The 22,510-nt window shown below is 41.9% G+C and overlaps 1 protein-coding gene across 5 annotated transcripts in view; it reads left to right on the plus strand.

Annotated features, from left to right (window-relative positions):
* SAMD12 (sterile alpha motif domain containing 12) overlaps positions 1–22,510 on the plus strand; it is a 178,758-nt gene that overhangs the window by 111,262 nt on the left and 44,986 nt on the right. Inside the window, exon 6 of one of the 5 annotated variants that reach the window (XM_056331781.1) lies at positions 4,818–7,062. The exons of 2 other annotated variants lie outside the window; for them this stretch is intronic. In XM_056331781.1, coding sequence (XP_056187756.1) covers positions 4,818–4,876 — 59 coding nt within the window. In that variant the 3' untranslated portion in view covers positions 4,877–7,062. Of the gene's footprint in view, positions 1–4,817; positions 7,065–14,437; positions 15,026–22,510 lie in introns of those variants that run through there. 2 more of the 5 variants (XM_056331782.1, XM_056331784.1) reach the window with 2 other exon arrangements.

A 22,510-nucleotide genomic window follows, 5' to 3' on the forward strand; every position in this document is an offset into this window, starting at 1 on the left:
AGCTGACATTTATGCAAACATGACTTAGTTCACGCAGGAAAAGATACTTTTTGATCTGTGAGAGTACAAAAAATAAAACTCCATAAAACTCCAAAGGAAACCATTTTTCTTTTCTTTATGTTAGTAGACCAGTCTTCACAGGGATGGAGGAAGCTGCTCTGACCTTTCTTTCCCTGTGTGATACAGACTGAGTGTGACTGTTTCATCTTAAGTGAGGCCAGTATCAAATCAATGGTTGGAACTAACTGTGCCAGTTTCTGCGTAATTATTGCCATATGCAATGGGCTGTTTTCTGCAAATACTTATACAGTGACTCCGAGTTGTCTACGATTTACTGCTGTTAAGACGAATGTGATTATTTATTAACTGTGTATTCACATGTACACAAAGGAAGTGTTTCAAAAGGTGAAATTATATTTCAGTAATTGTTTCTTATTATGCTCTGGATTTTTTAAAATTGTCTTTTGAAGTCGCAGTGAAGGGCTTAGGAAATCTTTCAGGTTGTGAAAGTTACCCAGTAATGTCAGCCTAAAGTATTAAAAAGTCCAGTGTGACCCCCTTCAGAAATAATGAGGTTTAAAGGAACCCATATTTTGCCCTGGATGTTTTGGGAATATGAGTGTTTAGACTATTCGTGGTTTCAGGCTGAAGCATTAAACCTTTTAAAAAACCAAAGCAGACGTTTTCATGCCACTCCCTAGTTTGTGGATCTGTTGCTTTAAGGGAAATGCTAGATTAATATTGGGAAAGTTGGCAGTAGCCCTTACTCCTCTTGCCAATGCGAAGCAGGGTGTTATTTTCCCTACTGCTTTTCCCATATCCTTTCTTTTCTTTAGGTGGATGAACTTCTCTTTCTTGCTCAAAAACCAAATGGATTTGCCATTGGTGCTGCTTTAATGCTGTTCTTTTCCTCTCCACATACAAAGCAGCCTTTGCTCACACCTGCTGTGAATCATAGAATGGTTTGGGTTGGAGGGGACATTAAAGATCATCTGATTCCACCCCTCGTGCCAGGGGCAGGGACACCTTCCACCAGACCAGGTTGCTCAAAGCCCCATCCAGCCTGGCCTTGAGCACTGCCAGGGACGGGACACCCACAGCTACTGTGGGCAACCTATGCCAGCGCTTCACCACCCTGACAGTGAAGAATTTCTTCCTAATATCTAATCTAAATCTACTCCCTTTCAGCCTAAAGCCATTCCCCCTTGTCCTATCACTACATGCCCTTGTAAAAAGTCCCTCTCCAGGTTTGTTGTAGGCTGACTGCAACTCTTTGAGTGCAGCCATCCAGCCAGTTCCTTAACCACTGAATGGTCCACCCATCAAATCCATGTCTCTCCAATTTAGAGACAAGGATGTCGTGTGGGACCGTGTCAAGCGCTTTGTGCAAGTCCAGGTAGATGATGTCAGTTGCTCTTCCCTTATCCACCAGCGCTGTAACCCCATCATGGAAGGCCATCAGATTTGTCAAGCACAATGTACCCTTAGTGTCACCAATCACCTCCTTATTTCCCATGTGCCATAGCATAGTTTCCAGGAGAATCTGCTCCATGGTCTTGCTGGGCATGGAGATGAGACTGACTGGCCTGTAGTTCCCCAAGTCTTCCTTTCTTCCCTTTTTAAAAATGGGGGTTATGCTTCCCCCTTCCCAGTCAGGGGGAACTTGACCAGACTACCACAACTTCTCAAATATGATGGACAGTGGCTTAGCCACTTCATCCACCAGTTCCCTCAGGACCCATCTCATCAGATCCCATGGACTTGTGCACCTTCAGGTTCTTTAGATCATCTCAAACCTGATCTTCTCCTACAGCGGGCAGTTCTTCATTCTCCAAGTCCCTGTCTTTGCCTTCTGTGGCTTGGGTGGTGTGGCTGGAGCACTTGCTGGTGAAGACTGAGGCAAAAAAGTCATTGAGTACCTCAGGTTTCTCTATATCCCAGGTAACCAGGTCTCCTGTTTCCTTCCAGAGAAGGCCCACATTTTCCCTAGTCTTCCTTTTATCACCAGTGCACATGTAGAAGCTTTTCTTGTTGCCCTTGATGTCTGTGGCCATCTTGGGCCCCTCTTCCCTGCAGGGCTTTATCCCATGGTTCTCTACCAAGCAGATACGTGAAGAGGCCAAAGTCTGCTCTCCTGAAGTGCAGGGCAGTGATCTTGCTGTAAGCCCTCCTCACTGCCCTAAGGGTCTTGAACTCCACCATGTCATGGTCACTGCAGCCAAGTCTGCCCTTGAGCTTCACATTCCCCAGCAGCCCCTCCTTGTTGGTGGGAACAAGATCCAGCATGGCACCTCTCCTCATTGTCTCCTCTATCACTTGGAGAAGGACTTTATCGTTAATGTATTCCAGGAACCTCCTGGATTGCTTATGCCCTGCTGTGTTGTCCTTCCAACAGATATCGGGGTGACTGCAGTCCCCCATGAGGACCAGGGGCTTGTGAACATGAGGCTGCCCTATCTGCCCACAGAAGGCCTCCTCTGCATTGTCTTCCTGGTTGGGTGGCCTGTAGCAGGTCCCCACTGTAATGTCACCTGTCCTCATGCAGAGCTCCATGCACTCCAGCTGGTCATTAACAGAGAGGGTTACACGCCCTCCTCGTGTCCCCTGCCTGTCCTTCCTAAAGAGCCTGTATCCTTCCATTCCAACACTCATAAGAGCCATCCCACCACATCTTCATGATGCCAGTAAGGTCATAGCCCTGCTGGCATCCGCATGTCCCTAACTCCTCTTGTTTATTCCCCATGCTATGTGTGTTAACACTGAGGCATTTAAGCTGGGCCCCCAGTGAAGCTGACTTACTGGCTGGAGTGGCTGGAATTCCCTTGTGGTGCTCTTCAGGTGCTCTCCTGCTGACCTGTGATCCCTCCCCAGGCTCTGGGCATCTATTGCTGGCATCACACTGGTAGGAGTGGGATGAATTGATGTTCTCCTCCCCCTCCTTCTCCCCGAGGAGAGCACAACATCTGTTTTGTTTTCTCAGTGGAGAGAAACACATTCTCAAGAAATTCTCCTCTTTTCCTGCTTGCTAACAACAAAAGAGATTTTAAAGCATTTAGTGTTTCTGGAGAGAGGAAAACACAGTGGAGCCCTAGACAGGAAAAAAAACAGACATGGAAAAATAAATTGGACATAATTTGAGCTATAATTAAAGGTCTCAAAAAGAAGCCAAACTGCCAAGTTGGAAAGAAAAATGTGCATCTTGAAATAAAGTACCTTTATGGAAGGATGTGCTTGGGGTTACAGTGTAGGACTGCCATTCAGGACATCTTGGCTCTATTTCTGCTCTGGGCTTCCTGGGCCATACCATACTGGAAACTTAACCCTTATTTGCCTTGGTAGTCCATATATAAAATCTGATGGTATTGTGAGTCTCGGTATTTCATAGTGCTTGTAAGCACAAGGAGATGATAGGAGTTACTTAAATAGAAGCTGCTGTGGCATTGCAGTGATGGCAGGTTTTTTTGTTTATTCCATTGAAAAAGAGTTCATCTGCTTTGAAATATGGGAAAAAGTGTTTAACTGCATCCCTGGGTAATTGTTGTGTTGTTAGCATAGTGTAACCTTCAGCTTCAGTAAGGGGTCCTACTTCAGAATGACTTAAAATGTAAAGTGAAAAAGAGTGCTTCACAGAACCTCACAGAGAAGGACCTTATGGTCAGCCTGCTAATGCTGTCCCTGCATGTCACATGTGACTTTGAAAGCAGCAGATGTTGTTACATACTATCTGCTTGATAGTTAGAAGCCAAACCAAAACCAAAGACTCTGTGCTGAGCTGTCTGTGCTTGATAGTTAGAAGCCAAACCAAAACCAAAGACTCTGTGCTGAGCTGTCTGTGATCTGGATGAGGGCAGGTTTCACATCTGAGAGGGTGCTTCTGCTGTGACACGTAATAGAAGCTCACAGGCTGCAGGGTGTGACTGGTGGGAGCGTAGGGCACTCCTGCTGCTTGGAAAATCCATATGTGCAGCTTTAAGCTTTGCATTGCAACGTACCAACGGTCCCATTTGTGATATGGTTAGACGTGGTGTCTTACAGTTCCATCATTCATAAATTTTCAAACCCATGTGAATAAATCCAAATATTTTTGTCTTTTAAAGGTGACCCACAACTCTAAACACGTTTACAGGTGAATACCTCAGCCACTCTGACAACATTACTGATTTGCACTCAGCAAATCTGGCTTTTGTGAGACAAATGAAAAGTTTATAATGCACTGTGACTTCCTTCTGGAGGACAAATCAAAATAAATCAAAGTTACTCTCTCCTTTTCTCACTGCTAGTATCAAAACTGTCTCCAGATGAACATAGAAATGTGCTAAGAGGTAAAGAAAGGTGTGGATTTCAGTGGCATCTTGGTTTAATCTTTTTATAGCTGTGTTAGCAAAAATGCACATTCCTGGGTGGTTATTGTGTGTTTGAAGGGCCAGTAGAAATTACATTTTTCGGAGGTGTCAGAGTTGGAGGTAGTTGTTATTAGTATTTCAGGACTCTTAAGTTACCAAGCATACTCTTTGTGTATGTTTCTGCAGATCAGTTTGAATCATCTTCTGTATTTAAAAATTCACCTTACAGTTTCGTGACCTGCTAGAAATCTCGCAACATGGTATTTATGTTAACTGGTGAATTTGGGACACACGCTGTGGTTTAAAAATACAATAGTCGGGCTCTTGGGTCCATTTGCTGTAACATTTCCATGGTAGTCTGAACTTTGCACCACTGGTGGCAGTTCTGTCCCCTCTGCTATGATACGTTGTGATACACATATACATTTCCTAAACCTACCATTCACTTCCATTGTTTTCTCTGTTTGTTGCTAGAGGAAATCATCAGACTTCCATCTTTGCCATCCACGTGTCCGTTGCTGAGGACAGTATAGCTTGTGGATAAGCAGCAAAGAACTGTGGAACAGAAATACTTTTTAAAAAAAGTAACAACTGAAGAAACCCTGACTACTGGAAGCAGAAGATTCAGAACTTAACATTGGTTGAGTTGCAGCAGAAGTAATGAAGTGTGAAATGTGCTATTCCCAACCAGTACGCCATGCTGCTTTAATTTACAGAATATATAATTATATAACATTAACATTCTGGTACATCAGTCTTTGACAAAAATTGAAATGAAAACAGACAAATGCATGAATCTGTTTATAAGACAATTATTCTAAGAGCAGTGGATAAGAATACAAACTTGAATAATTTTCATTATTTTAAGATTATGCCTTTGAGAACTTTTGATTTTGTAGATACTCACATGCTGTTGCAAACCAACTTAGTTTAGTAAACCTTTACTAAATGCTTATGGAAGTCCTTCCAGCATACTTCTAACTTAATCTGAATCCTATGAGCATAAGACCAGGAATCTGCTTTGAGATCTGCTTTTGAACTTCAGGGATAAGCTACATGTGAGATTGGTTTTCCCAATCAGACCATAGTCCATTTAGACTAACATTCAGCCTTTGGCAGTGGCCTGAATGAGCTGGTTAACCAGATGTACAATGCTACAACAATGACAATGAAGAGCACCACATCCCATCGCTCCAGGCATCTGTATTAACCACAGAGTTGTTAGAATAGGAGATGTCCTTCTATTTTATTTGCAAAGAGACGACAAATGTTTACTATTAATGGTTCCCGCTATATGATTACAGGGGAAGAGGACAGAATCCTGTTCTAACGTTCTGCAGGCAAATTTCTCTTCTGAGACACCGTTAGGTCCCAAATTGACCTACTGTGCTTGTGGTGTGGTCCAAGTATCTTTTATTTAAACCATTTTTGAGAAAATCCACTGAGTCTGGATTGCTCAGGAGACTCCTAGCAGTCTCTGTTGTTATTTCTTCCATGTAGCTGAGGCCAGAAGTAAACAGATGATTGAAATCAGATTGGATGGCTTAGGAAATGAATATGCTTTTCTAACATGCCCACTAATGGAGAAGTCTCCCCATCACAAACCTGCCACCAGGGCATCCACTCTCCTCAAAAGGCCAAGTGACTCGCTTTCCAAGGCTAGTCAACCTCTCCTCCTCCTTGGATTTGATGCTTCCTCCTAGGGTCAATTTAGGAGGCCCGGAGTTGCATTTTTTAAGGTTTCTTTTTTGCTCATACCTTACAGGTTTTTTTCAGCTGAAGAATAAGTAAGTCCCCAGGCTTTGTTTTGTTGTGATGTTTTGGTTTCTGGTGTTGCTTTTGTTGAGTTTTTTCCCCAGATGTGTATTAAGAATCAGATTAGCTTTCATCTTTCAACTGCTTGATAATGATTTATACAGAGCCCATAGACAAGCTAGGGGATACAAAGTGCATATGCACAGTCTGGTTGGGTCAAGAGATGACCTTTCTGAGTTTCTGTCTCCAGAGGAAGCAAAATTGTTTAGTCTCTGGGATGCTAACAGGGCGGTGCTGAGAGACAAACTAATTTTGGTAGCATCATGCAGAAAAAAACCCCTCTGAAATTTAATGACCTTCTGTAGGGGAAAAAGGCTTTAGGCATGAAGATACAATCAGAAATCAACAAGACTGTCATCTGGGGAGTGGAGAGAGTACAGAAAAAGAAACAACTGGAATAGGCTGTATGTTTGAGTTTACTAAAAGGTACTTTTTTAACATAGAAGCACAGTTGACAGAGCAAGTAAGGCATGGTTTTCAGCATACCGCATTGCTGTATTTAAAACACAGCTCTTGATCCTTCACAAGGAATGAAATCGGATTTTTATTAAGGAATACCTAATGATTAGATATGTTGCACATCATCAAAGGCATTGAATAAACACAGTGCTAAATTTTGAGTAATCAAATGGTATATGATAAGCAGGAGGAAACTGGGGAGCAAAGTAGGAAGTTGTACTGTATTTGGGGAAAAGGGTATGTTTCTGACAGGAGCAACAAGAAACACGTTCCTGAGGCAGGTGGTCAGACTTGTATGTTTTTGTGGGTATAATACTTTAGAGGTGGATCTGGTTTGAAAAACAAAATAAAGCAACTGTTTAGAATATTTTTATAAATGAATAGTTTTCTTACTTGTACAGATTATGCCAGCATTCGTACAAGAGTGGATGGTGTCACAGCATGGGGATGTTTGGGAATAGAATTGTTCTCTCTTGCCTTGGATCAGAAAGGTTCTTAGGGAAAAAATCTAGGTCGAATAGTAATGGAAAACAGATGAACCAGGTTTCACAGATCATGTAGTCCATCCCTTTTCACTGAAACAACATCAGTACGTAGAATTTATAGTCCATATAATTTATATGGAAAATGGATGGAGTTATTTTTAGTTGGCAATATTAATGGTTTGATAGTGTATCACAAATGTCAGCTATACAATGACCTATTATAATACTAATTGGACATATAATGTAGCATCCATACAGCTGCTGATGGACAGGATAATGGGATGGTAACTTACTCAAATTGATTTATGTGTCACCAGACCCTGGCCCATGCACTTCAGCAGTGACCAAGATAAATAAGCTTATTCTTACAGAGATGGTAAGGCTGCACGTCTTCAAGAATACAAGCCTGCATACTGGTCCTGAGTATTTGATCCATCTCTGTGAAGAGGAGATCACGTTGTTCCTGCACCACTTCAGGGGCTCTGATATTGGAGCCTGTCTTAATGCAGAGATTAGGACAAAGCAGCTCCTTGGAGAATGAGTTGCTGTGGGACTTCTTTGGAGAATGAGTTGCTGTGGGACTTCTGTAGCTGCTATTCCAGGTGGTGCAAGGTCTCACTGAAACTCCCACTGTGCGTATGGCTGACAGATGCTTCGGACTGGCACAACAATACCACCAACTTTTTATGATATATGTGCCAGAGGAATTCAACATATCCCCGAGCTAGCTCAAGTCTTTCTATGTTCCATTTAAGAAATATTGACAAAATGGGCCACATTATCTCTCAAGTCATTAATATATAACTTATGAAAGGACCTGGTCAAAAAAAATAAATAAAGACAAAACTCTAAACCAAACCTATTTTCTGCTCCTATGCTCCTTCTGCTGGTTATGCAGAAGCAGTAAACAAGCCCTATTCCCAGAGCTGTGCTGACAGCGCTGATGATGGTGGTGCACAAATTAGGAGGTAAACAAAAAGCCGTGTTAATTTCAAGCTCCATTAGAAACAGGCGGTAAAAAAAAAAAATCAATGTCTTCCAAACAGAAAAGGTCAAAATTGGTAGGGAAAGAAAGTTGGTTTTCCGGTAGGTATAAGACTTTTTAATTATTATTATTATTATTATTATTATTTCTTTTAAATTGGGTGTAAGCAAGAAGAAGCTACTGGTCAGTGTCAATATTAATGACTAATACACTGAAAATAAGCAACTAGCAAAAGTTGTTTTTAAAGAAAAATACACTCAGCTTTGGCTCAGGTTGAAATTCTTGTATTTAAAGGCTGGTTTCTATTTTAAATTTTGCCTGTAGGTTCTGTGGATATTCAGTTACATTTATAATCTTGGCATGACACATTTGAGGGATCATTCTTTTGAAAAGTGTAATCATCAGATTTCACTGTTTTCTCTTGGCACAGTCTATTCTTGGATCCAGATCCTTGAGGCCTGTTAGTTTAAGTTTTAGGCTTTGTTGTGCATCCAGATTAAGTCTGGAAATACATGTGTGTCATTTTGTTATCAAGTCGTCTAGCAGAGGATGACAGGAAGAACAAATACTGCTTTATGTGTTTTTGGTTTATGGTAGTGTGTCACCTTCAACTCCGCTGACATTAAAGGTTTATCACTTCATGTGATCTTTGCTTTGCATATTAAACTAAATTTCACGTGGCCATGTTAAATTATGTATGGTGATGGAGTTCTGTGGCCACAGTGTTGGGAACCAGTTCTTCAAACGTGAGCACATATGCAAAAACCTTGGCATGTAAGCACCACAGGCTACAAGCTTACAGAGCAACGTTACTGGCTGTCTTAAGCATTTGACAAACTGGTGGTCTTAGCAAGGCCACAGATGTTCTGAAAATTATTATTATTACACTTACTAATTATAACTCTGCTATAGTTATAGATGTTTAGTGTAACCTCTTTTGATCAAGAGCAGCGTTGGGAACAAGGCTGATTGTTAATGCTTCTTCGTTCTCCAGCACCAGCTAGTCACAGCATTTTGCTAACACTTCATAGTGTTCATCCCTGTGTAGTAGGCAAAAATCCCCTCTACAGTATAGGACCAAGACACAGGGAGTTCAAAGGCCATGTTTTATACATAAGAATGTATTCATGTGATACCTAGATCGGTTTGAAACCATCTTCAACAAAAGTATGGTCAATATTTTTGTAGCAGAGTCAGGATCTCTGTGGTAGAGCACAGATAAAAGATACAAAGTGATCCCAGCTCAACACATTTCCTTCCAAACAGCTGCATCTCCTCATTGTGTCTTCATCTCACCCCTAAGACACAGCTTGCACTTCTAATTGTCATTCCCTTCAGTGGACATTAGTATGCTTGTTAAATTGGCCATTTGTGTCCCAGAACTCCCCTGCCTGTCCGGTGACTCACTCAGACCTGCATTTTGCACACCCTCGGGAAGCATGGAACAAGTTATCGCTGCACTTTCAGCTTCTGGTCCTAAAACTGTTGTGCATCGAATTCAATTCTCCCTTATTGCTTGATTAACCACTTAAAACTGCAGTTGTGAGAAAAAAGTGACTTTTTAAGAGAGGAAGAGGTCTAAAAGGATCTGGTCTCTCCTATGGATTTCAACATCATCTTGGTTTTCTCTTGGTTTTACAAGTTATTAGGTTTTTTGCTTTTTTGTTTTGGTTTGGTTTGGTTTTTTGGGTTTTTTTGGGGGGTGTGTGTGTGGTTTTTTTTGAAAAAAAAAAAAGGTTTTGCAAGTTAGTATTTTTGCTCCCTCGCTGTGCCGTCCTGCATACCTTACCTGCCTGCCTCCTGTTTCTTAATGCAATCACCACCAGAAGAGACTTACTCTACCTGAAATTGTAATTAAAGCATGAAGGTAACATACAGGAGTCAGTTGACCCATCCATAGTTGCCCTGGGAGTATATTGCTATCAGCAGTCAAATCTTGTTCGGCCAGGGAAGTGAGCAGTAGTGATTTGAGACTGTGTAGAAAGCCGATATGCTGAGTGCCAGTTATCAAAAGTTCCTCTGATCTGTTTACTTTCATGTTCAGGTTTCAGCTCTCTAGGTTAATGATGGCCCATTTTGAGAACATGACATTTGTATTTATTTCAGAAAATGATACCTTTTGTCTCTCTAGAGTAGACAATGTTGTGTTCTGTCAAAACTTCAGTTATAAACATCCTTCCGTCTGCAAGTCTGAGGCCAAATACTGCCCCTTGAAATCATGAGAAGCTAACTCCCGGTGAGTCCCGGGGTTTGGCTAGCTGTCTTTTTGTGTCTTTCTGATAATAAATTATGAACATCATGTTGAAAAAGACTTTGTGAAACTAGCCTTCATGACATCTAAGTAGTAATGACTTCAGTGAAGCTTGAGGGCATACAAAGTGCTCACCGTTTACTACTACAGTGAATTCTTTCACAAGGCTTTTTTCTTCTGCAGCACAATTAATTTTACGTTTCATTTACTGACATTGGCATGCACTTAGCTTTATAATATTAGTTAAAATTGGCTTATGATGTCAGTCTTATTTTTAGCACAGTGAAAGCAGGGGAATAATTGAAGTGTGCTGTTGTACAATTTAGGGCTTGTGGTGGACTTGGAGAGATGAGAATGCACCATTCCTGTTTCAGTTGGCCTAGAGGGAATAGTTCTTCTCTTTAACATTTCATTGTAATCTTTCCGATGATACCTCAAAATGTCAGCCTGTGCCTCATAGCTTAAGTTCCCAAAATAACTTCTGATGTACCTCAGAAGTTTAAAAATTAAATCTCAGTGATACACACCAATAACATTCGAATCTGAAAGGCTGTTGAAGTTCAGTGTATCATTTATTTTGTTTTAGTTCTTTTTTCAGTTCTAAGTTGTCTCCTGTTTGTTAATACCAACAAGCCGGAATTATAGACTGCCACAGGGTACTGTGCTGGTCATACTGAAAAGCTTTACCAGGTTGTGGTGTAATATTCTAGTGAAGTCTTAGTAACTTTCCAGGATGAAAAGGAAATAAGTATTTTGTCTGGAGTTTTCTTGCTTGCTTTATGTGATAGTGCTTTGGTTCTAGAATGCCTGTTTTAGCTTTTCTGCAATGAAATGAATGCATTAGGAGGTCAGTCAAGCATTGATTAAAATCTGATTTGGGGCTCACACTGACTTCCACAAACTTCCTTAAATCTTGTGATGACTTGGAGAAAGGGACATTCATAAACGTTTCCTGTCAGGAGTGATGTCTCATCAGGAGTCTGAAGGAGGAAGAACACTGAGACATCTACACGTGAATGGCATCCTACTTGACTTGCCTTCAGGGAAAATAATGTATGTAGATCATAAGGTTGGCTCTGTCTTTCAAGTTTATGGAAACATTTACCCCTGTGTTTGCTTTTCCCTATGAGATAAAGCAAGCACTGGGAAGCGCTGAAACTTGGTGTATTAGGATGCAGAACACACAGAGCTCAAAGAGCTATAAGACCTTCATCAGTTGAATGAGTCGGTCCGGGCTGACCTGACCTCACTTGGACTTTTTCTGTTAGAAGAGTAGGTTATTTGCTGGAGTCATTCTGAACTCTCACTATGAAACAGTTTTTCTGCTGTGCTCATATCTAAAAGCTATCTATTTTTATTGCTGTCTCTATCTGAAATATTTCAGGCTAATGAAACAATATGATTGTTTTTATCTCCAAAGTATTTCATTTCTACTGAAGAATATCATACAGAAGAATGCAAATATAAATCTAAGTGGTTATCTCTGCTAAGCTGCTTTTAAAATAAATGAATTAGCTTAGTAAAAAACTGGCAAATACATGCCAAACATTTTGTGAGGATCGCTGATTGTGAAGTTTTGTTAAACTGTGCTTTCTTCAAGCATGTACAAAAATAGCAACTTTGGAAATCATGAAGCTGTGTCTTTTTCACCACTGAAGCTATTATGAGACTGCAGGCAGCATTCTCATTCCCTTTCTTACCCTTTGAAAGCTGAACATCATCTCAGAAATGTGAGGAAGAAGTAAGCGTGGTGCTTAATGTAACGGATTGCTCAAGAAATAGGTACTATTTGCTGTTTTAAGCATTAGCCAGCAATTAGGGCTTGCAGTACTGTCTCATTCTGTTTTCATTAAGGAGGTCATTAACAAAGATATGATACAGTCTTTTCCTCCTGCTACATATGCAACAAAAATAAGTGAAGACTTCAGGTATTTCCAGGCCAGCATTACTGTCTTTGTGAACCTGCCTCTGTGATGCCTGCAAGCAGAAGCAAGGCGAGCTTCTGCAGTCTTTGGGAAACTGCCCCTCACAAGGTAATCAGGAATGCTTTTCAGGCCTGGCTCTTGTGTGCATATGAAATCTAAGCTGCTTCTCTTTCGTTCCAGCCCTTCTTAGGTTCCCTCCCTCCCTGGCAGCTTTTATGGGCTAGCAAGGTCATTCCCCATTGCTGCAATTCCACCTCCCATCACCCATGTCTATGGTATCACCTCCGCTATTCCTTGGGAAATGCTCCCTGAGAGCTACCACAAAGTCGCCCTATGGTCTCCTTCAGATCCTACCTGATGACTGTACACCTTGCTGGCTGCAAGTCTGCGAGCATTTGAGCTCTGAAATGTGCTGACTGCTTGCTGTCTTGCTGACCAATGTCTCGCTGTTTCCTGGTGTCTCTGCATCCGCTGTGTTCGCCTTGTCTTTGGGTACGTCTGCACTGCCTTCTGCAGTGTGTTGTGGAGAAACATAATCCAGCCAGGGAGCTCGGAGGAGCCTACCTGTGTGAGGAAAAGCTTTGTGCTCTGCTACCGTAGCACCTTTTCTTGAGCCAGGTAATTTAAACTTGGATCACTGTACCGTACATTATGCTCTAGCACACAGACTTTCTTTTCGTGTTATGTTGGGAATGCACTTGGCATGAGGAGTAGGGGAATGTTTTCATTACTGATAGGTAAATATGTTTTCACATGAATTAGACAAACAATATTTTTGTATACATTCCAGAGCTGCCCAATGATGACAGCAAAGATCATAGACCATACAAGGTTGGAAGGGACCTCAGGGATCATCTCATCCAACCTTTCTTGGCAAAAGTGTGGTCTAGACAGGATGGCCCAGCACCCTGTCCAGCTAAACCTTAAAAGTGTCCAATGGTGGGGAATCCACCACTTCCCTGGGGAGATGATTCCAATGGCTGATGGTTCTCATTCTGAAAAATTTTGCTCTTATGTCTAGTTAGCATCTCCGCAGTAGGACCCGTTATCCCTCATCTTTTCCATGTGACTCCTTGTAAAAAGGGAGTCTTCATCTTCTTTGTAGACACCCTTTAAAAACTGGAACATGGTGATAAGGTCTCCCCCTAAGCCGCCTTTTCTCAAGGCTGAGTTCTCTCAGCCCTTCCTCATATGGCAGGCATCCCAGTCCTTGACCATCTTCGTGGCCCTTTTCTGGACCCTCTCCAGCCTGTCCACATCATTTTTGTACAGCAGGGACCAAAACTGAGCAGTATTCCAGGTGTAGCTTGACAAGCACTGAGTAGAGTGGGATAATGACAACTTTGTCTCTGCTGGTGATGCCCTTGTTGATAAAGCCCAGCATCCTGTCGGCTTTCTTTGCCGCAGCAGCACACTGTTTGTGCACATTAAGGTTGCCACCTACCAGCACCCATGGGTCCCTTTCCACAGAGCTGCTCCCCAGCCAGGTACATCCCAGACTGTGCTGCAGTCCTGGATTATATTTTCACAGGCTCAAGACCTTACTCTTGTCCTTGTTGAACTTCCTAAGGTTTTTGTTAGCCCACTCTTCCAGCCTATCCAGGTCTTCCTGCAGGGTGGCTCTCCCTTCTGAAGTGTCCACTTCCCCACTCACTTTGGTATCATGAGCAAACTCCATCAGGGTACACTTGATCCCATCATCCAGATCACTTATGAAGATATTAAATATCGGAACTCACCTTTTCTTCACCGGTGTGCTACTTGTGCCCAGTCTGATTTGTCTTGCCAGGCATCAGGACACTTACGGTGTAGTTGTAAGTGCAGGCTCCCTGCCTCTCTTGCAAGTCTTACAATAATACAGTTATTAAGTGTATAACGTAAGATTTTTAATTTCTCCACTGATGTCGCCACACAATGACCGTTAGAGGTCAAACTGCCAGTTTGGCATGTCCCTGTGTTTTGATAAATGTATTATTTTAGAGAACATTTCTACTTTTTTCTTCTTGATGCTGTTCAGATTGGACCTAAGAAATGCCTAACTGCCCTGCAACATTTATTTTTCCTACAAGCTTGCTAGAAAAGCAAGGGGGATGGACAGAATGCAAAACCTTGACATTTGAAGATATTTTCCAGCTCTTTTAGCTATTGTTTTGTATGGCTGTTGTACCTGCCAGACCCTGATGAGAAGAGCATGCGAGATCTGTGGTGGGACCAGAACTGAATGCCAGCTCGAAGCTCCTCCATCCTGTGTTCCTGAGGAAAAATCCTTCTCTTGATGGTTTTCAAAACACCGTCGGGTAAAGCAATTCTCTGAGAATCCATGTGAGCAAAAGTGAAAGCAATGCCAAGCCTCATGGCTCCCTTCCTACCTCTGCACCACTTTTGGGAGCACTAATGAGACCCTACCAGCCTTTTCCATCCAACTTGTCCACGGAAGACTGGTGGAAGATGTGATTTATTAGCTAGGACCAGGATGGATAGCATCATAAATCTCCGCTAGACGGCAACAATTAAAGTTGCCAGGGCTCTCTGCTTTCCCACATGAAGTCCAAGCGACTCTGACCAGATTTGACCAGCTTATTCTGCTAAATGGGGGTGTTGAAATGACCATCTGGATTTTATTAATAAATGTATAAATCTGAACTATAAGGGGAAAAAAGATGAACTGGTGCCTGTATATCTGTGACATATTCTTAATAATAAAACTTAAACTCTTACACAGCCTGATACAAATTACTTGCTCTACTGCGCCAGTTCTGCCACAGCTACACATTTAATTTTTGTGATATGCTGTGTGACTGCTCGGCTAGTAAGTGCTGAGAAGGGAGAGTAATAGATAGATAGATGCATCTGGTATTTATAGAGGACTGTTTTAATGGTGCTAAAAAACTGATGCGCTCAGCGTTCCTTGCAGCTGCAGTTGCGTTCGTGTCAGTAATCCTATCAGGAGGGTTGCTAGTTTCCAGAGTAATTAGAACCCTGAAGCAAATAAACACCAAATGAATTCTCTTCTTTTGAAGTTATCTTTTTTCCTTTCTTTTAAATAGCCCTTCTCTGGTATAATTATGTACCAGTCATTATAACATTAAAAATCATTTTAAGTGAATGAATGCTATTTTTGTTGTTGTTGTTCCTTGCTAATTATTGTGAACTAATTGTAATTTAGGATAGTCTTCTAAAAATCTCATTTCGTTACAGAATGGCTATTGACTTAAACTGCTTTCCGCCTTGATCCCAGGGAGAGGCGGTAGCTCCAAGTTGGGTTCATCTAAGCCGGTCTGGTGGCTTGTAGCATATGTGGGTGGAGTACACATTGTTGCTCAAAGCCATTTTGATAAACTCCTGCCCTTCTAGCGTTTAAGCCATAGGTTAAATATAAATTCACAATACTGTATGCTTGCCACCAGGGAAGTGATGACAGAGATACTATATGATAATATAGGGAGGTAATAGCCTTCCTATCTGGCTTTTTGTGACTGTGTCTAGGATAATACATGGAGCCCCGAGCACCTCCTTCCTTGAAAAGATGCTGGCAGGGGTTCAGAGGACGGTAACAACCCATGCAGTCGTCTGCGGAGGGTTTGCCTCTAAACTGTGATATCTTCACCGTTTATCTGGGTTATTAGTTTTGCAACATTTGTGGCTTTAGTCAGATGTTTTGGATTTGTGCTCACCTATGCTGAGTTACGGTGTATAGGCGCTGGGTCATCGCTGTGTAAACTCCGTAGCCTGGTTTGCAGTTTTTGGCTCTTGTATTTGAACGGGTTTCAAGATTAAAAAATAGAATAGTAAGGATCAGTTACAGCTACATAATCAAGTATATATTAATTGATGTTTACTGGTAATGAGGTATGAGAATGGAAAACCCACCCCACCTCTTAGATCCCAGCTTGAGTTTTTAAGATTGGCGGTTAGAAGAAAAATGTCTTTGTACTCACAAATTGAGCACATTCAGCCCAGAGTTACTAGCACATAATAAACTTGGAAGCATCTAGTGACACTTTCTTTAATGGACTCATTCTTTAGACTAGAACCACAGCTTTTATAACTCGGATTCTTAAAATGCCTTTTATAATGCTGTTTCTTAAACAGTCTTGGCTTCTGTTGTCCTGTAATGGTGGTTCTGTCCTACCAAGAGGACCCAGATGGCACAGCGCTCTGGCTGTAACCTGGCATGTTCAGAAATACCTGAGGGACTTGGTGTGGACTTAAAAAAAGCTTCAGGTGCCTCAAGTATTTCTAAAATGCAGTTCAAAGTGGAGTTCAGGAGATACTTTTATATAGCCCTGGCTGTGCTCAGAACTTTCCTCTTTTCCTCACCCCTCCTGCAGTTATTTTTGGGTGAGAGATTTATAGCGATAGAGCAAATGGCCATGTTAAATCTGAGCTCAGCTTCCCAATCAGTTGTCGTGAGCAGGGCCATATATACACAAATACATAGGGGAAAGATAAGCCAAATCTGCTAATGCTTTAAGTCAATGCATCTGTGATAAAGCACATAAAATACTCCAAGGAGAATTACAATGATGTGAGTTATGACTGCTTTATGTTTAAATGAAAGCATCCACTTGTAGGTTTAAGGGACACAACCTCCTACACAGTCACTTCATTCTTTAGGGTGGTTTACCTTAAATTTCCTCAGTGTTTCCATGTTTTGGATTGGAGCTCATGTATGCTGAATTATAGTGTGTAGACCTTGGGTCATCTTTTTTGAACCTGCATTTTATCCTGACTTTTGTACCTCTTGGCTTTGAAAGGCATCTCCTGAAGGAAAAATGTGGGTTTGTGCTTGTGATACATCTCGGAGGCTATTTAGATAATGGTTTCTTGACAAGGAGGTGCTTATGGGTTTTTTTGCTAAGTGTTTTATTCCAATTGTGATAAATTTGGGCTGTATAACAGTGAAAATAAAAGCCCGGTCATTTCTTTTAAAATGAGCTTAGGAGTGTACCATCCAAATGCCTCATGCTGTCAGAGAAACCCTTAACACCTACTGTTGCACATACTTCTGCTGATCCACGAGTTTTTAAGCAATGAAAGCAAGATACGCTTCATAGATGTGTATCGGCCCCAAAAGGAAGAGGGAATCCATTTAGAGAGGAAAATTCTGTTTCCAGGAAAAAATGAAGTTACTGCAGAAGGTCTTAAAATCTCGCAGTGGTCTGCCAGGCGGCAAATTCCGGAAAAATATCTGATCACAGATAGCACTGGTATGTCTGGTGCAGGCTTCTGACTGATATTTCAGTCAGCTAGATAGAAGTGAAGATAGAAGTGAAGCAGAGGTAAAGAGTCTAATCATCCAAAAAACACACACTCGCACATACACTATCTCTCATCCAAGAAAAAATGAACATAGCAGTTCACTTAGAGTCACAGCAGGCATGAAAAACTAGTTTCCTAGTCCAGAGCAAATTTAACAATATAGAAAAAGATGCTCTTAATTAATTTTTGCCCTTAACAACACATTAAAATTTGAACAACCTAGACACAATTAATGGGTCAAGAAAATAATAATTAAAAAAAAAGGCAGACTGTGATACTGTGCTCCTTGCAATTATTTCTTAATGCTAAATAAACACACTGGTGAGAAAATTGTAAGTTGTAATTATTACACAGTGCTAGAAAGAGCAGTGTGATAGCCAGTGCCTCGATGACTGAGACAGTTACTTACAGCATTATGCAGTGCTGCATTCTGCCAGTGTATAAAAGGAGAGAATTTCAGTGATGGTGTAGATTTGGTAAAAAAACATTGTGCCAGCCTGTCCCAAATTGGTTTTTGGGAGATGGAGAAAGGAGAGAGGAGGGATAGTGATGCCTATCACAGAGAAAAAAGGCAATGAAATGCAACCCTCTTTTAATTAAAGGCTCCCGCAAAGTAATTTCCTCCTTTAGCTTGTGATAATATGCTTCTGGCAGGAAGAGTAATGTGAACAAAACACTCTTCCTTACAAGCAAAATCAAGGAGGGCAGGCAAATTGTATTCAGTAGCAATTTGTTGGAGAATTTGTCATTTGTTTTTGAAGAGCGCTTGGAATTGGACAGCAGGAGCAGGGTGTTTTGCTTGTGCCTTGTGAATGGCAGCAGCAGTGGGGTTTGAAAACCTTTTAGAGGAGTCTGGGGATAGTCTCCCATGGGAAATTATGGAAAATACCTGTCAGTCTTAATGGAAACTCATCATTCCAAAAGGAGACTAATGTGCTCTTTGGAAGTGTATTTTATCAGCTTTAAGTCCTCTTTGTGGTAACATAAAATAAGGTAAATACAATCGAGGCAGTGAAATCTTATAAACGCCTCCCCAGCTTGGGGAATTTAAAAAAAGGGCTACACACGTTCCCTCTGGATATTTGAACAGGGTGTAAATAAGTACTAAAATTGTCTTTTTTCCCAGTTTTGATGATTTCTGATACATTTATTCCTTACTGTCTGCTCATTTACGAGCAGACAGAGCCGATGTGCTTTATTTCCATTTCCCAGCCTAACTGCCTTCCTTGTGAAAGGACCTTTTGAGGACATACGGCCAGAAGAGATGGGGCCCCATTTTTTCCCCACTGCTTAGATACTTTGCTCTGTATCCTTAGAGGTTTTAAAGAAGTGCAACACTCTTTTATGTGGGAAGAGAGAAAACATACAGCAGCTATAACTTAATTAGTATATCGTGTCTCTCACTATAGGGTCTTTTGTGTAATATGCCCCAGGAAGGATTTTTTTATAAAGGTGAAATGCAGCATCCTGTTGAGCAGAGAGGCAGAATGACCCTGAAGTGGGTCTGCAATTAGCGAGCAATAGCCAGGAGAAATTGTGCTGCATCTGACACACAATGCAGTGCTTTCCAGCCAGAAGAGACACATGCACAGTGCTAGGGAACAGCTGACGGCAAGCCTTTCTGGAAGAACAAGCTGTAACACAGCAAAACTTAATCAGTGCTGTCCTCCCTCTTTCCTGCTCTGTATGTCTTTATTTCTGCCTTGTGCATCTGCTGCTTCTATTGAAGATGTTATTTTAGACATTAATGTCTAAAACAAGGATCCTACGGAGGAGTCTTGCAGAGTGATGGGTTTAGGTGGAGGCACTAAGCTTTAGGAAATGGCCAGAAGTTAGAGATGCAATAATGGTTCTTACTGGCAAATCTGTTAAAACTAGAGGGAAGTGGAAATGTAAAGACATGAAGAAAGTCTAAATGCCGTAATGGTACCAGATTGTACTATCGTATTGATAAGGGTAGGGTTAGGTTCAATGTGGTAGACTACCTTGGAATAATTGGCAACAGAGTCCTTGCCTTTGATCTGCTGATCCATTTTGGTCTCTTTTCTTGAATAATCTTACCATATAAAAAAGAAAATTAAATTAAACCCACCCTGCTCTTAATTCAGCTTAATTTAAGCAGGTGAGTTGCTGTCGTTGAGCTGGTCCTCCAGCCAGATCAGAGAAGGAGCGTGCACTCGCATGTGGAAAGCAGGGGGAGGAAGGCTGGTTCTGGCAGCAACTGTAATAAACCACCTAATCTTTCTGAGCCACAGCTCTAACGGTAGTGAAGCTGTGGATGTGTCCCACAGCAATAGCAGCTGGGGGGTTCTCCAAGGCTCTAAACAGATTTTCCCTGCAGGATTAGCTTGAGATGCTCTTCTCTGAGAGTGGCCCCAGTACAAATGAAACTGGAGGTGTTTGTGTCTGTGTTATAACTTCTGGGGTCACACAAAAGCACCCTTAGTGCTACTGTAAATAGACATTCCTGATGGAAGGGGTACAACATTGTCTAGTTGTTTGCATGCGTCAGAAGGTGTTGGCAGGGATCATGTGACATTTTTAGGCGCTGCTGCAGTTCTGGTAGTCTTCAGTGGCTGCCCTTTCAGTTTTCAGAGGTTACCCAGTGACACTGCCGGACTGAACTGGGAAACAACTGTTATGGCAGAGGATGACCTCCTTTTCAGAGATTCCCCCTCTCCCCTGCCCTCTGAGATGCGTGCAGTCTGGCAGTGAGGTGGCTGCATGTTTGGTGGAGTGCCAACCAGCCCTGAAGAACCTCTTCAAGGGACTGTTGCTGTTGCTTCTTTCACTGCCCTGAGCCTGGTGATCCCTTTGTGAATCTCAAATACCGATCCACAGTAGTTTGGGGTTTTTTTCTGTTGGACCAGGACATATTCTGACCCACCCTTCCCTCTCAAGGGAAAAGGGGACAGGCAGTGACTATTCCATCTGAAACCATGGTAGGAGTAGGACCTTTTTCCCATTTCTTGCCTGTAGCTCTTTCATGCTACTATGGGAGCTGGACTTCTGGCCTGGTACCTTTGGCTTACTAGTCCTCTGTCCATCTGAAGCTGTTACCTGATTCTAAGTCAGTATTAGCACATCCATTAGCTAGCACCTCATTCACATACCCCACGTTCAGCTTGCATCTGATTTTGTGAAAGGTGTTCCTGTTCTGCCTTCTATTGTTATTCCCAGTGTTCCCAGGACTGCTTCTCTTCACCAGTCCACTGGTACCTCTGACAGGAACAGAGGCATTTCTGACCATCTACCAGAAATACCAGAGGAGCAAGGTACAGGATATTTTCTCCACCTGAAAATAATCTTCCAAATTCTAAAAGTCATTTTAATAGCAGATCTTCCTTTTTTTTTTTTTTTAATGAGCCTCATTACACCTAATTTGTTCAGCTTTTTGTGAGCTGCCATATGGCATCAATGAAACCTGGAGAAAATGTATTTATCATCTCACAAAACATATATAAAGATGTCAAACACACATAATTAAAAGCATTGTCTTTCAGATATTTTCTTACCAATTAGTCACTTGGAGCTTCTAGATGAAGTCTTATCAGCTGGCTGACAGGGGGTATCTTGAAGATATGTGTTACGAGTCAGGATGAGTTATAAAGCAAGTGTATCAGTAGTGCTATTTCAGGTATCATGAACTAATTCTGAGTTCTTGAAGATCTTGAGTGAAATTTCATTCTTATCTTTTAGGAAAACCTCTCTTGCCACAGAGGAGAAAATGAGGCACAATGGAGAAGAGTTTCTTTCCTCAGTGCTGGAAGTGTGCAGCCATGACATAGTGGGTTTTTCCCACTGAACTTGCATTACACACTTGGGGTTGAGAGATGAGAAGCCCCTTTCAGGCCACCAATTCAGATAGGCTTCCAGAGGACAGTTCAAATTTGAGGCAGTATTCTTCCTCCTCTGAATATAAAGTAATCGGGTTCTAAGCTTATGAAGGCATTTATTTAAGTGCTTTCAATTTGGTGGGATGGAGCCAGCCTATAAGGTCTCGCTCTGCAGCCTGGAAGAATTTGCTTGGCAAGAATTTGGCTTTCAGGAAGCGAAGAGTTATGTGGAGGAGCCAGGCAGAGCTCTCTTTACAAATCCTTGCTCCACAGCTCTCGCTTTATGAAAATGTTTGATACCGCTGCTCATTCGCCTGAGACGTAGGTCAGTCATTTCTCTGGTTAAACACTCTTCCTAAGAATCGGTTACATCATTCATTCCCCATTCATTAAATAAAAACAGACAGATTTATTTTTTGTTCCCTTTGCTGTGAATGTTACATAAATTCATCTGCAAGGCCAGGCTTTGGAGCAGGTCTAGTAAGCAGCAGCTTCCAAGTGCTCTGCACCTAGTGCTGTAGACATGTCTATGGCAGCAGTGAGATCCCCATCACAGCTTTCTGCCTAACACAGTGAGGGGAATATTTAGTAGATAGGCTCCAGTTTTGAGATGTTTCTGTAGCAGTTTGATGTCATTTGGGTGGAGGCTGCTGCAGCTTCTCCTCCCTAGCTTCTTGCAAGTTCTTAACTCTTCTCCTGAGATGCGTACAGCAGTGTGGAGAACTGATCTACTGAGTTGGTCTAGCCAGAAACCAGTCACTTTAATGACTGACAACTACCAAAGCATTAGAGGGTTTGTGCACTGAGACATTCATTGCTCACATGAGCACTCTTTGCATCATGCGGGTAGTGTGCATCATGCACCTTTTCCATGCACACAAGCACACGCGTTCGTCCATGTTCCATCTGGGGTATGGAACAGCAGCATGTTGCTAAGATCTGAATTTCTGGTCTGTGTTTCCACCTTCCTCTGAGTACTGCATAAAGCAGAAGGGCCTGTACTTTTTGAAAGGTAGCACCTGTTGTATCTGAGCTTTCAGGAACGGGTGCAAAAATTCCAGCTCTGTTCCCAGACCTACCTGCTACATGTGGGGGATGTTGGTGCAGGAATGGTGTGTGCTGGATTGGGCCCCCTTGAAAGTCTGCACC

This window comes from Falco biarmicus, chromosome 3 (assembly GCF_023638135.1).
Source record: "Falco biarmicus isolate bFalBia1 chromosome 3, bFalBia1.pri, whole genome shotgun sequence".
In the NCBI taxonomy this organism is placed as follows: Eukaryota; Metazoa; Chordata; class Aves; order Falconiformes; family Falconidae; genus Falco; species Falco biarmicus.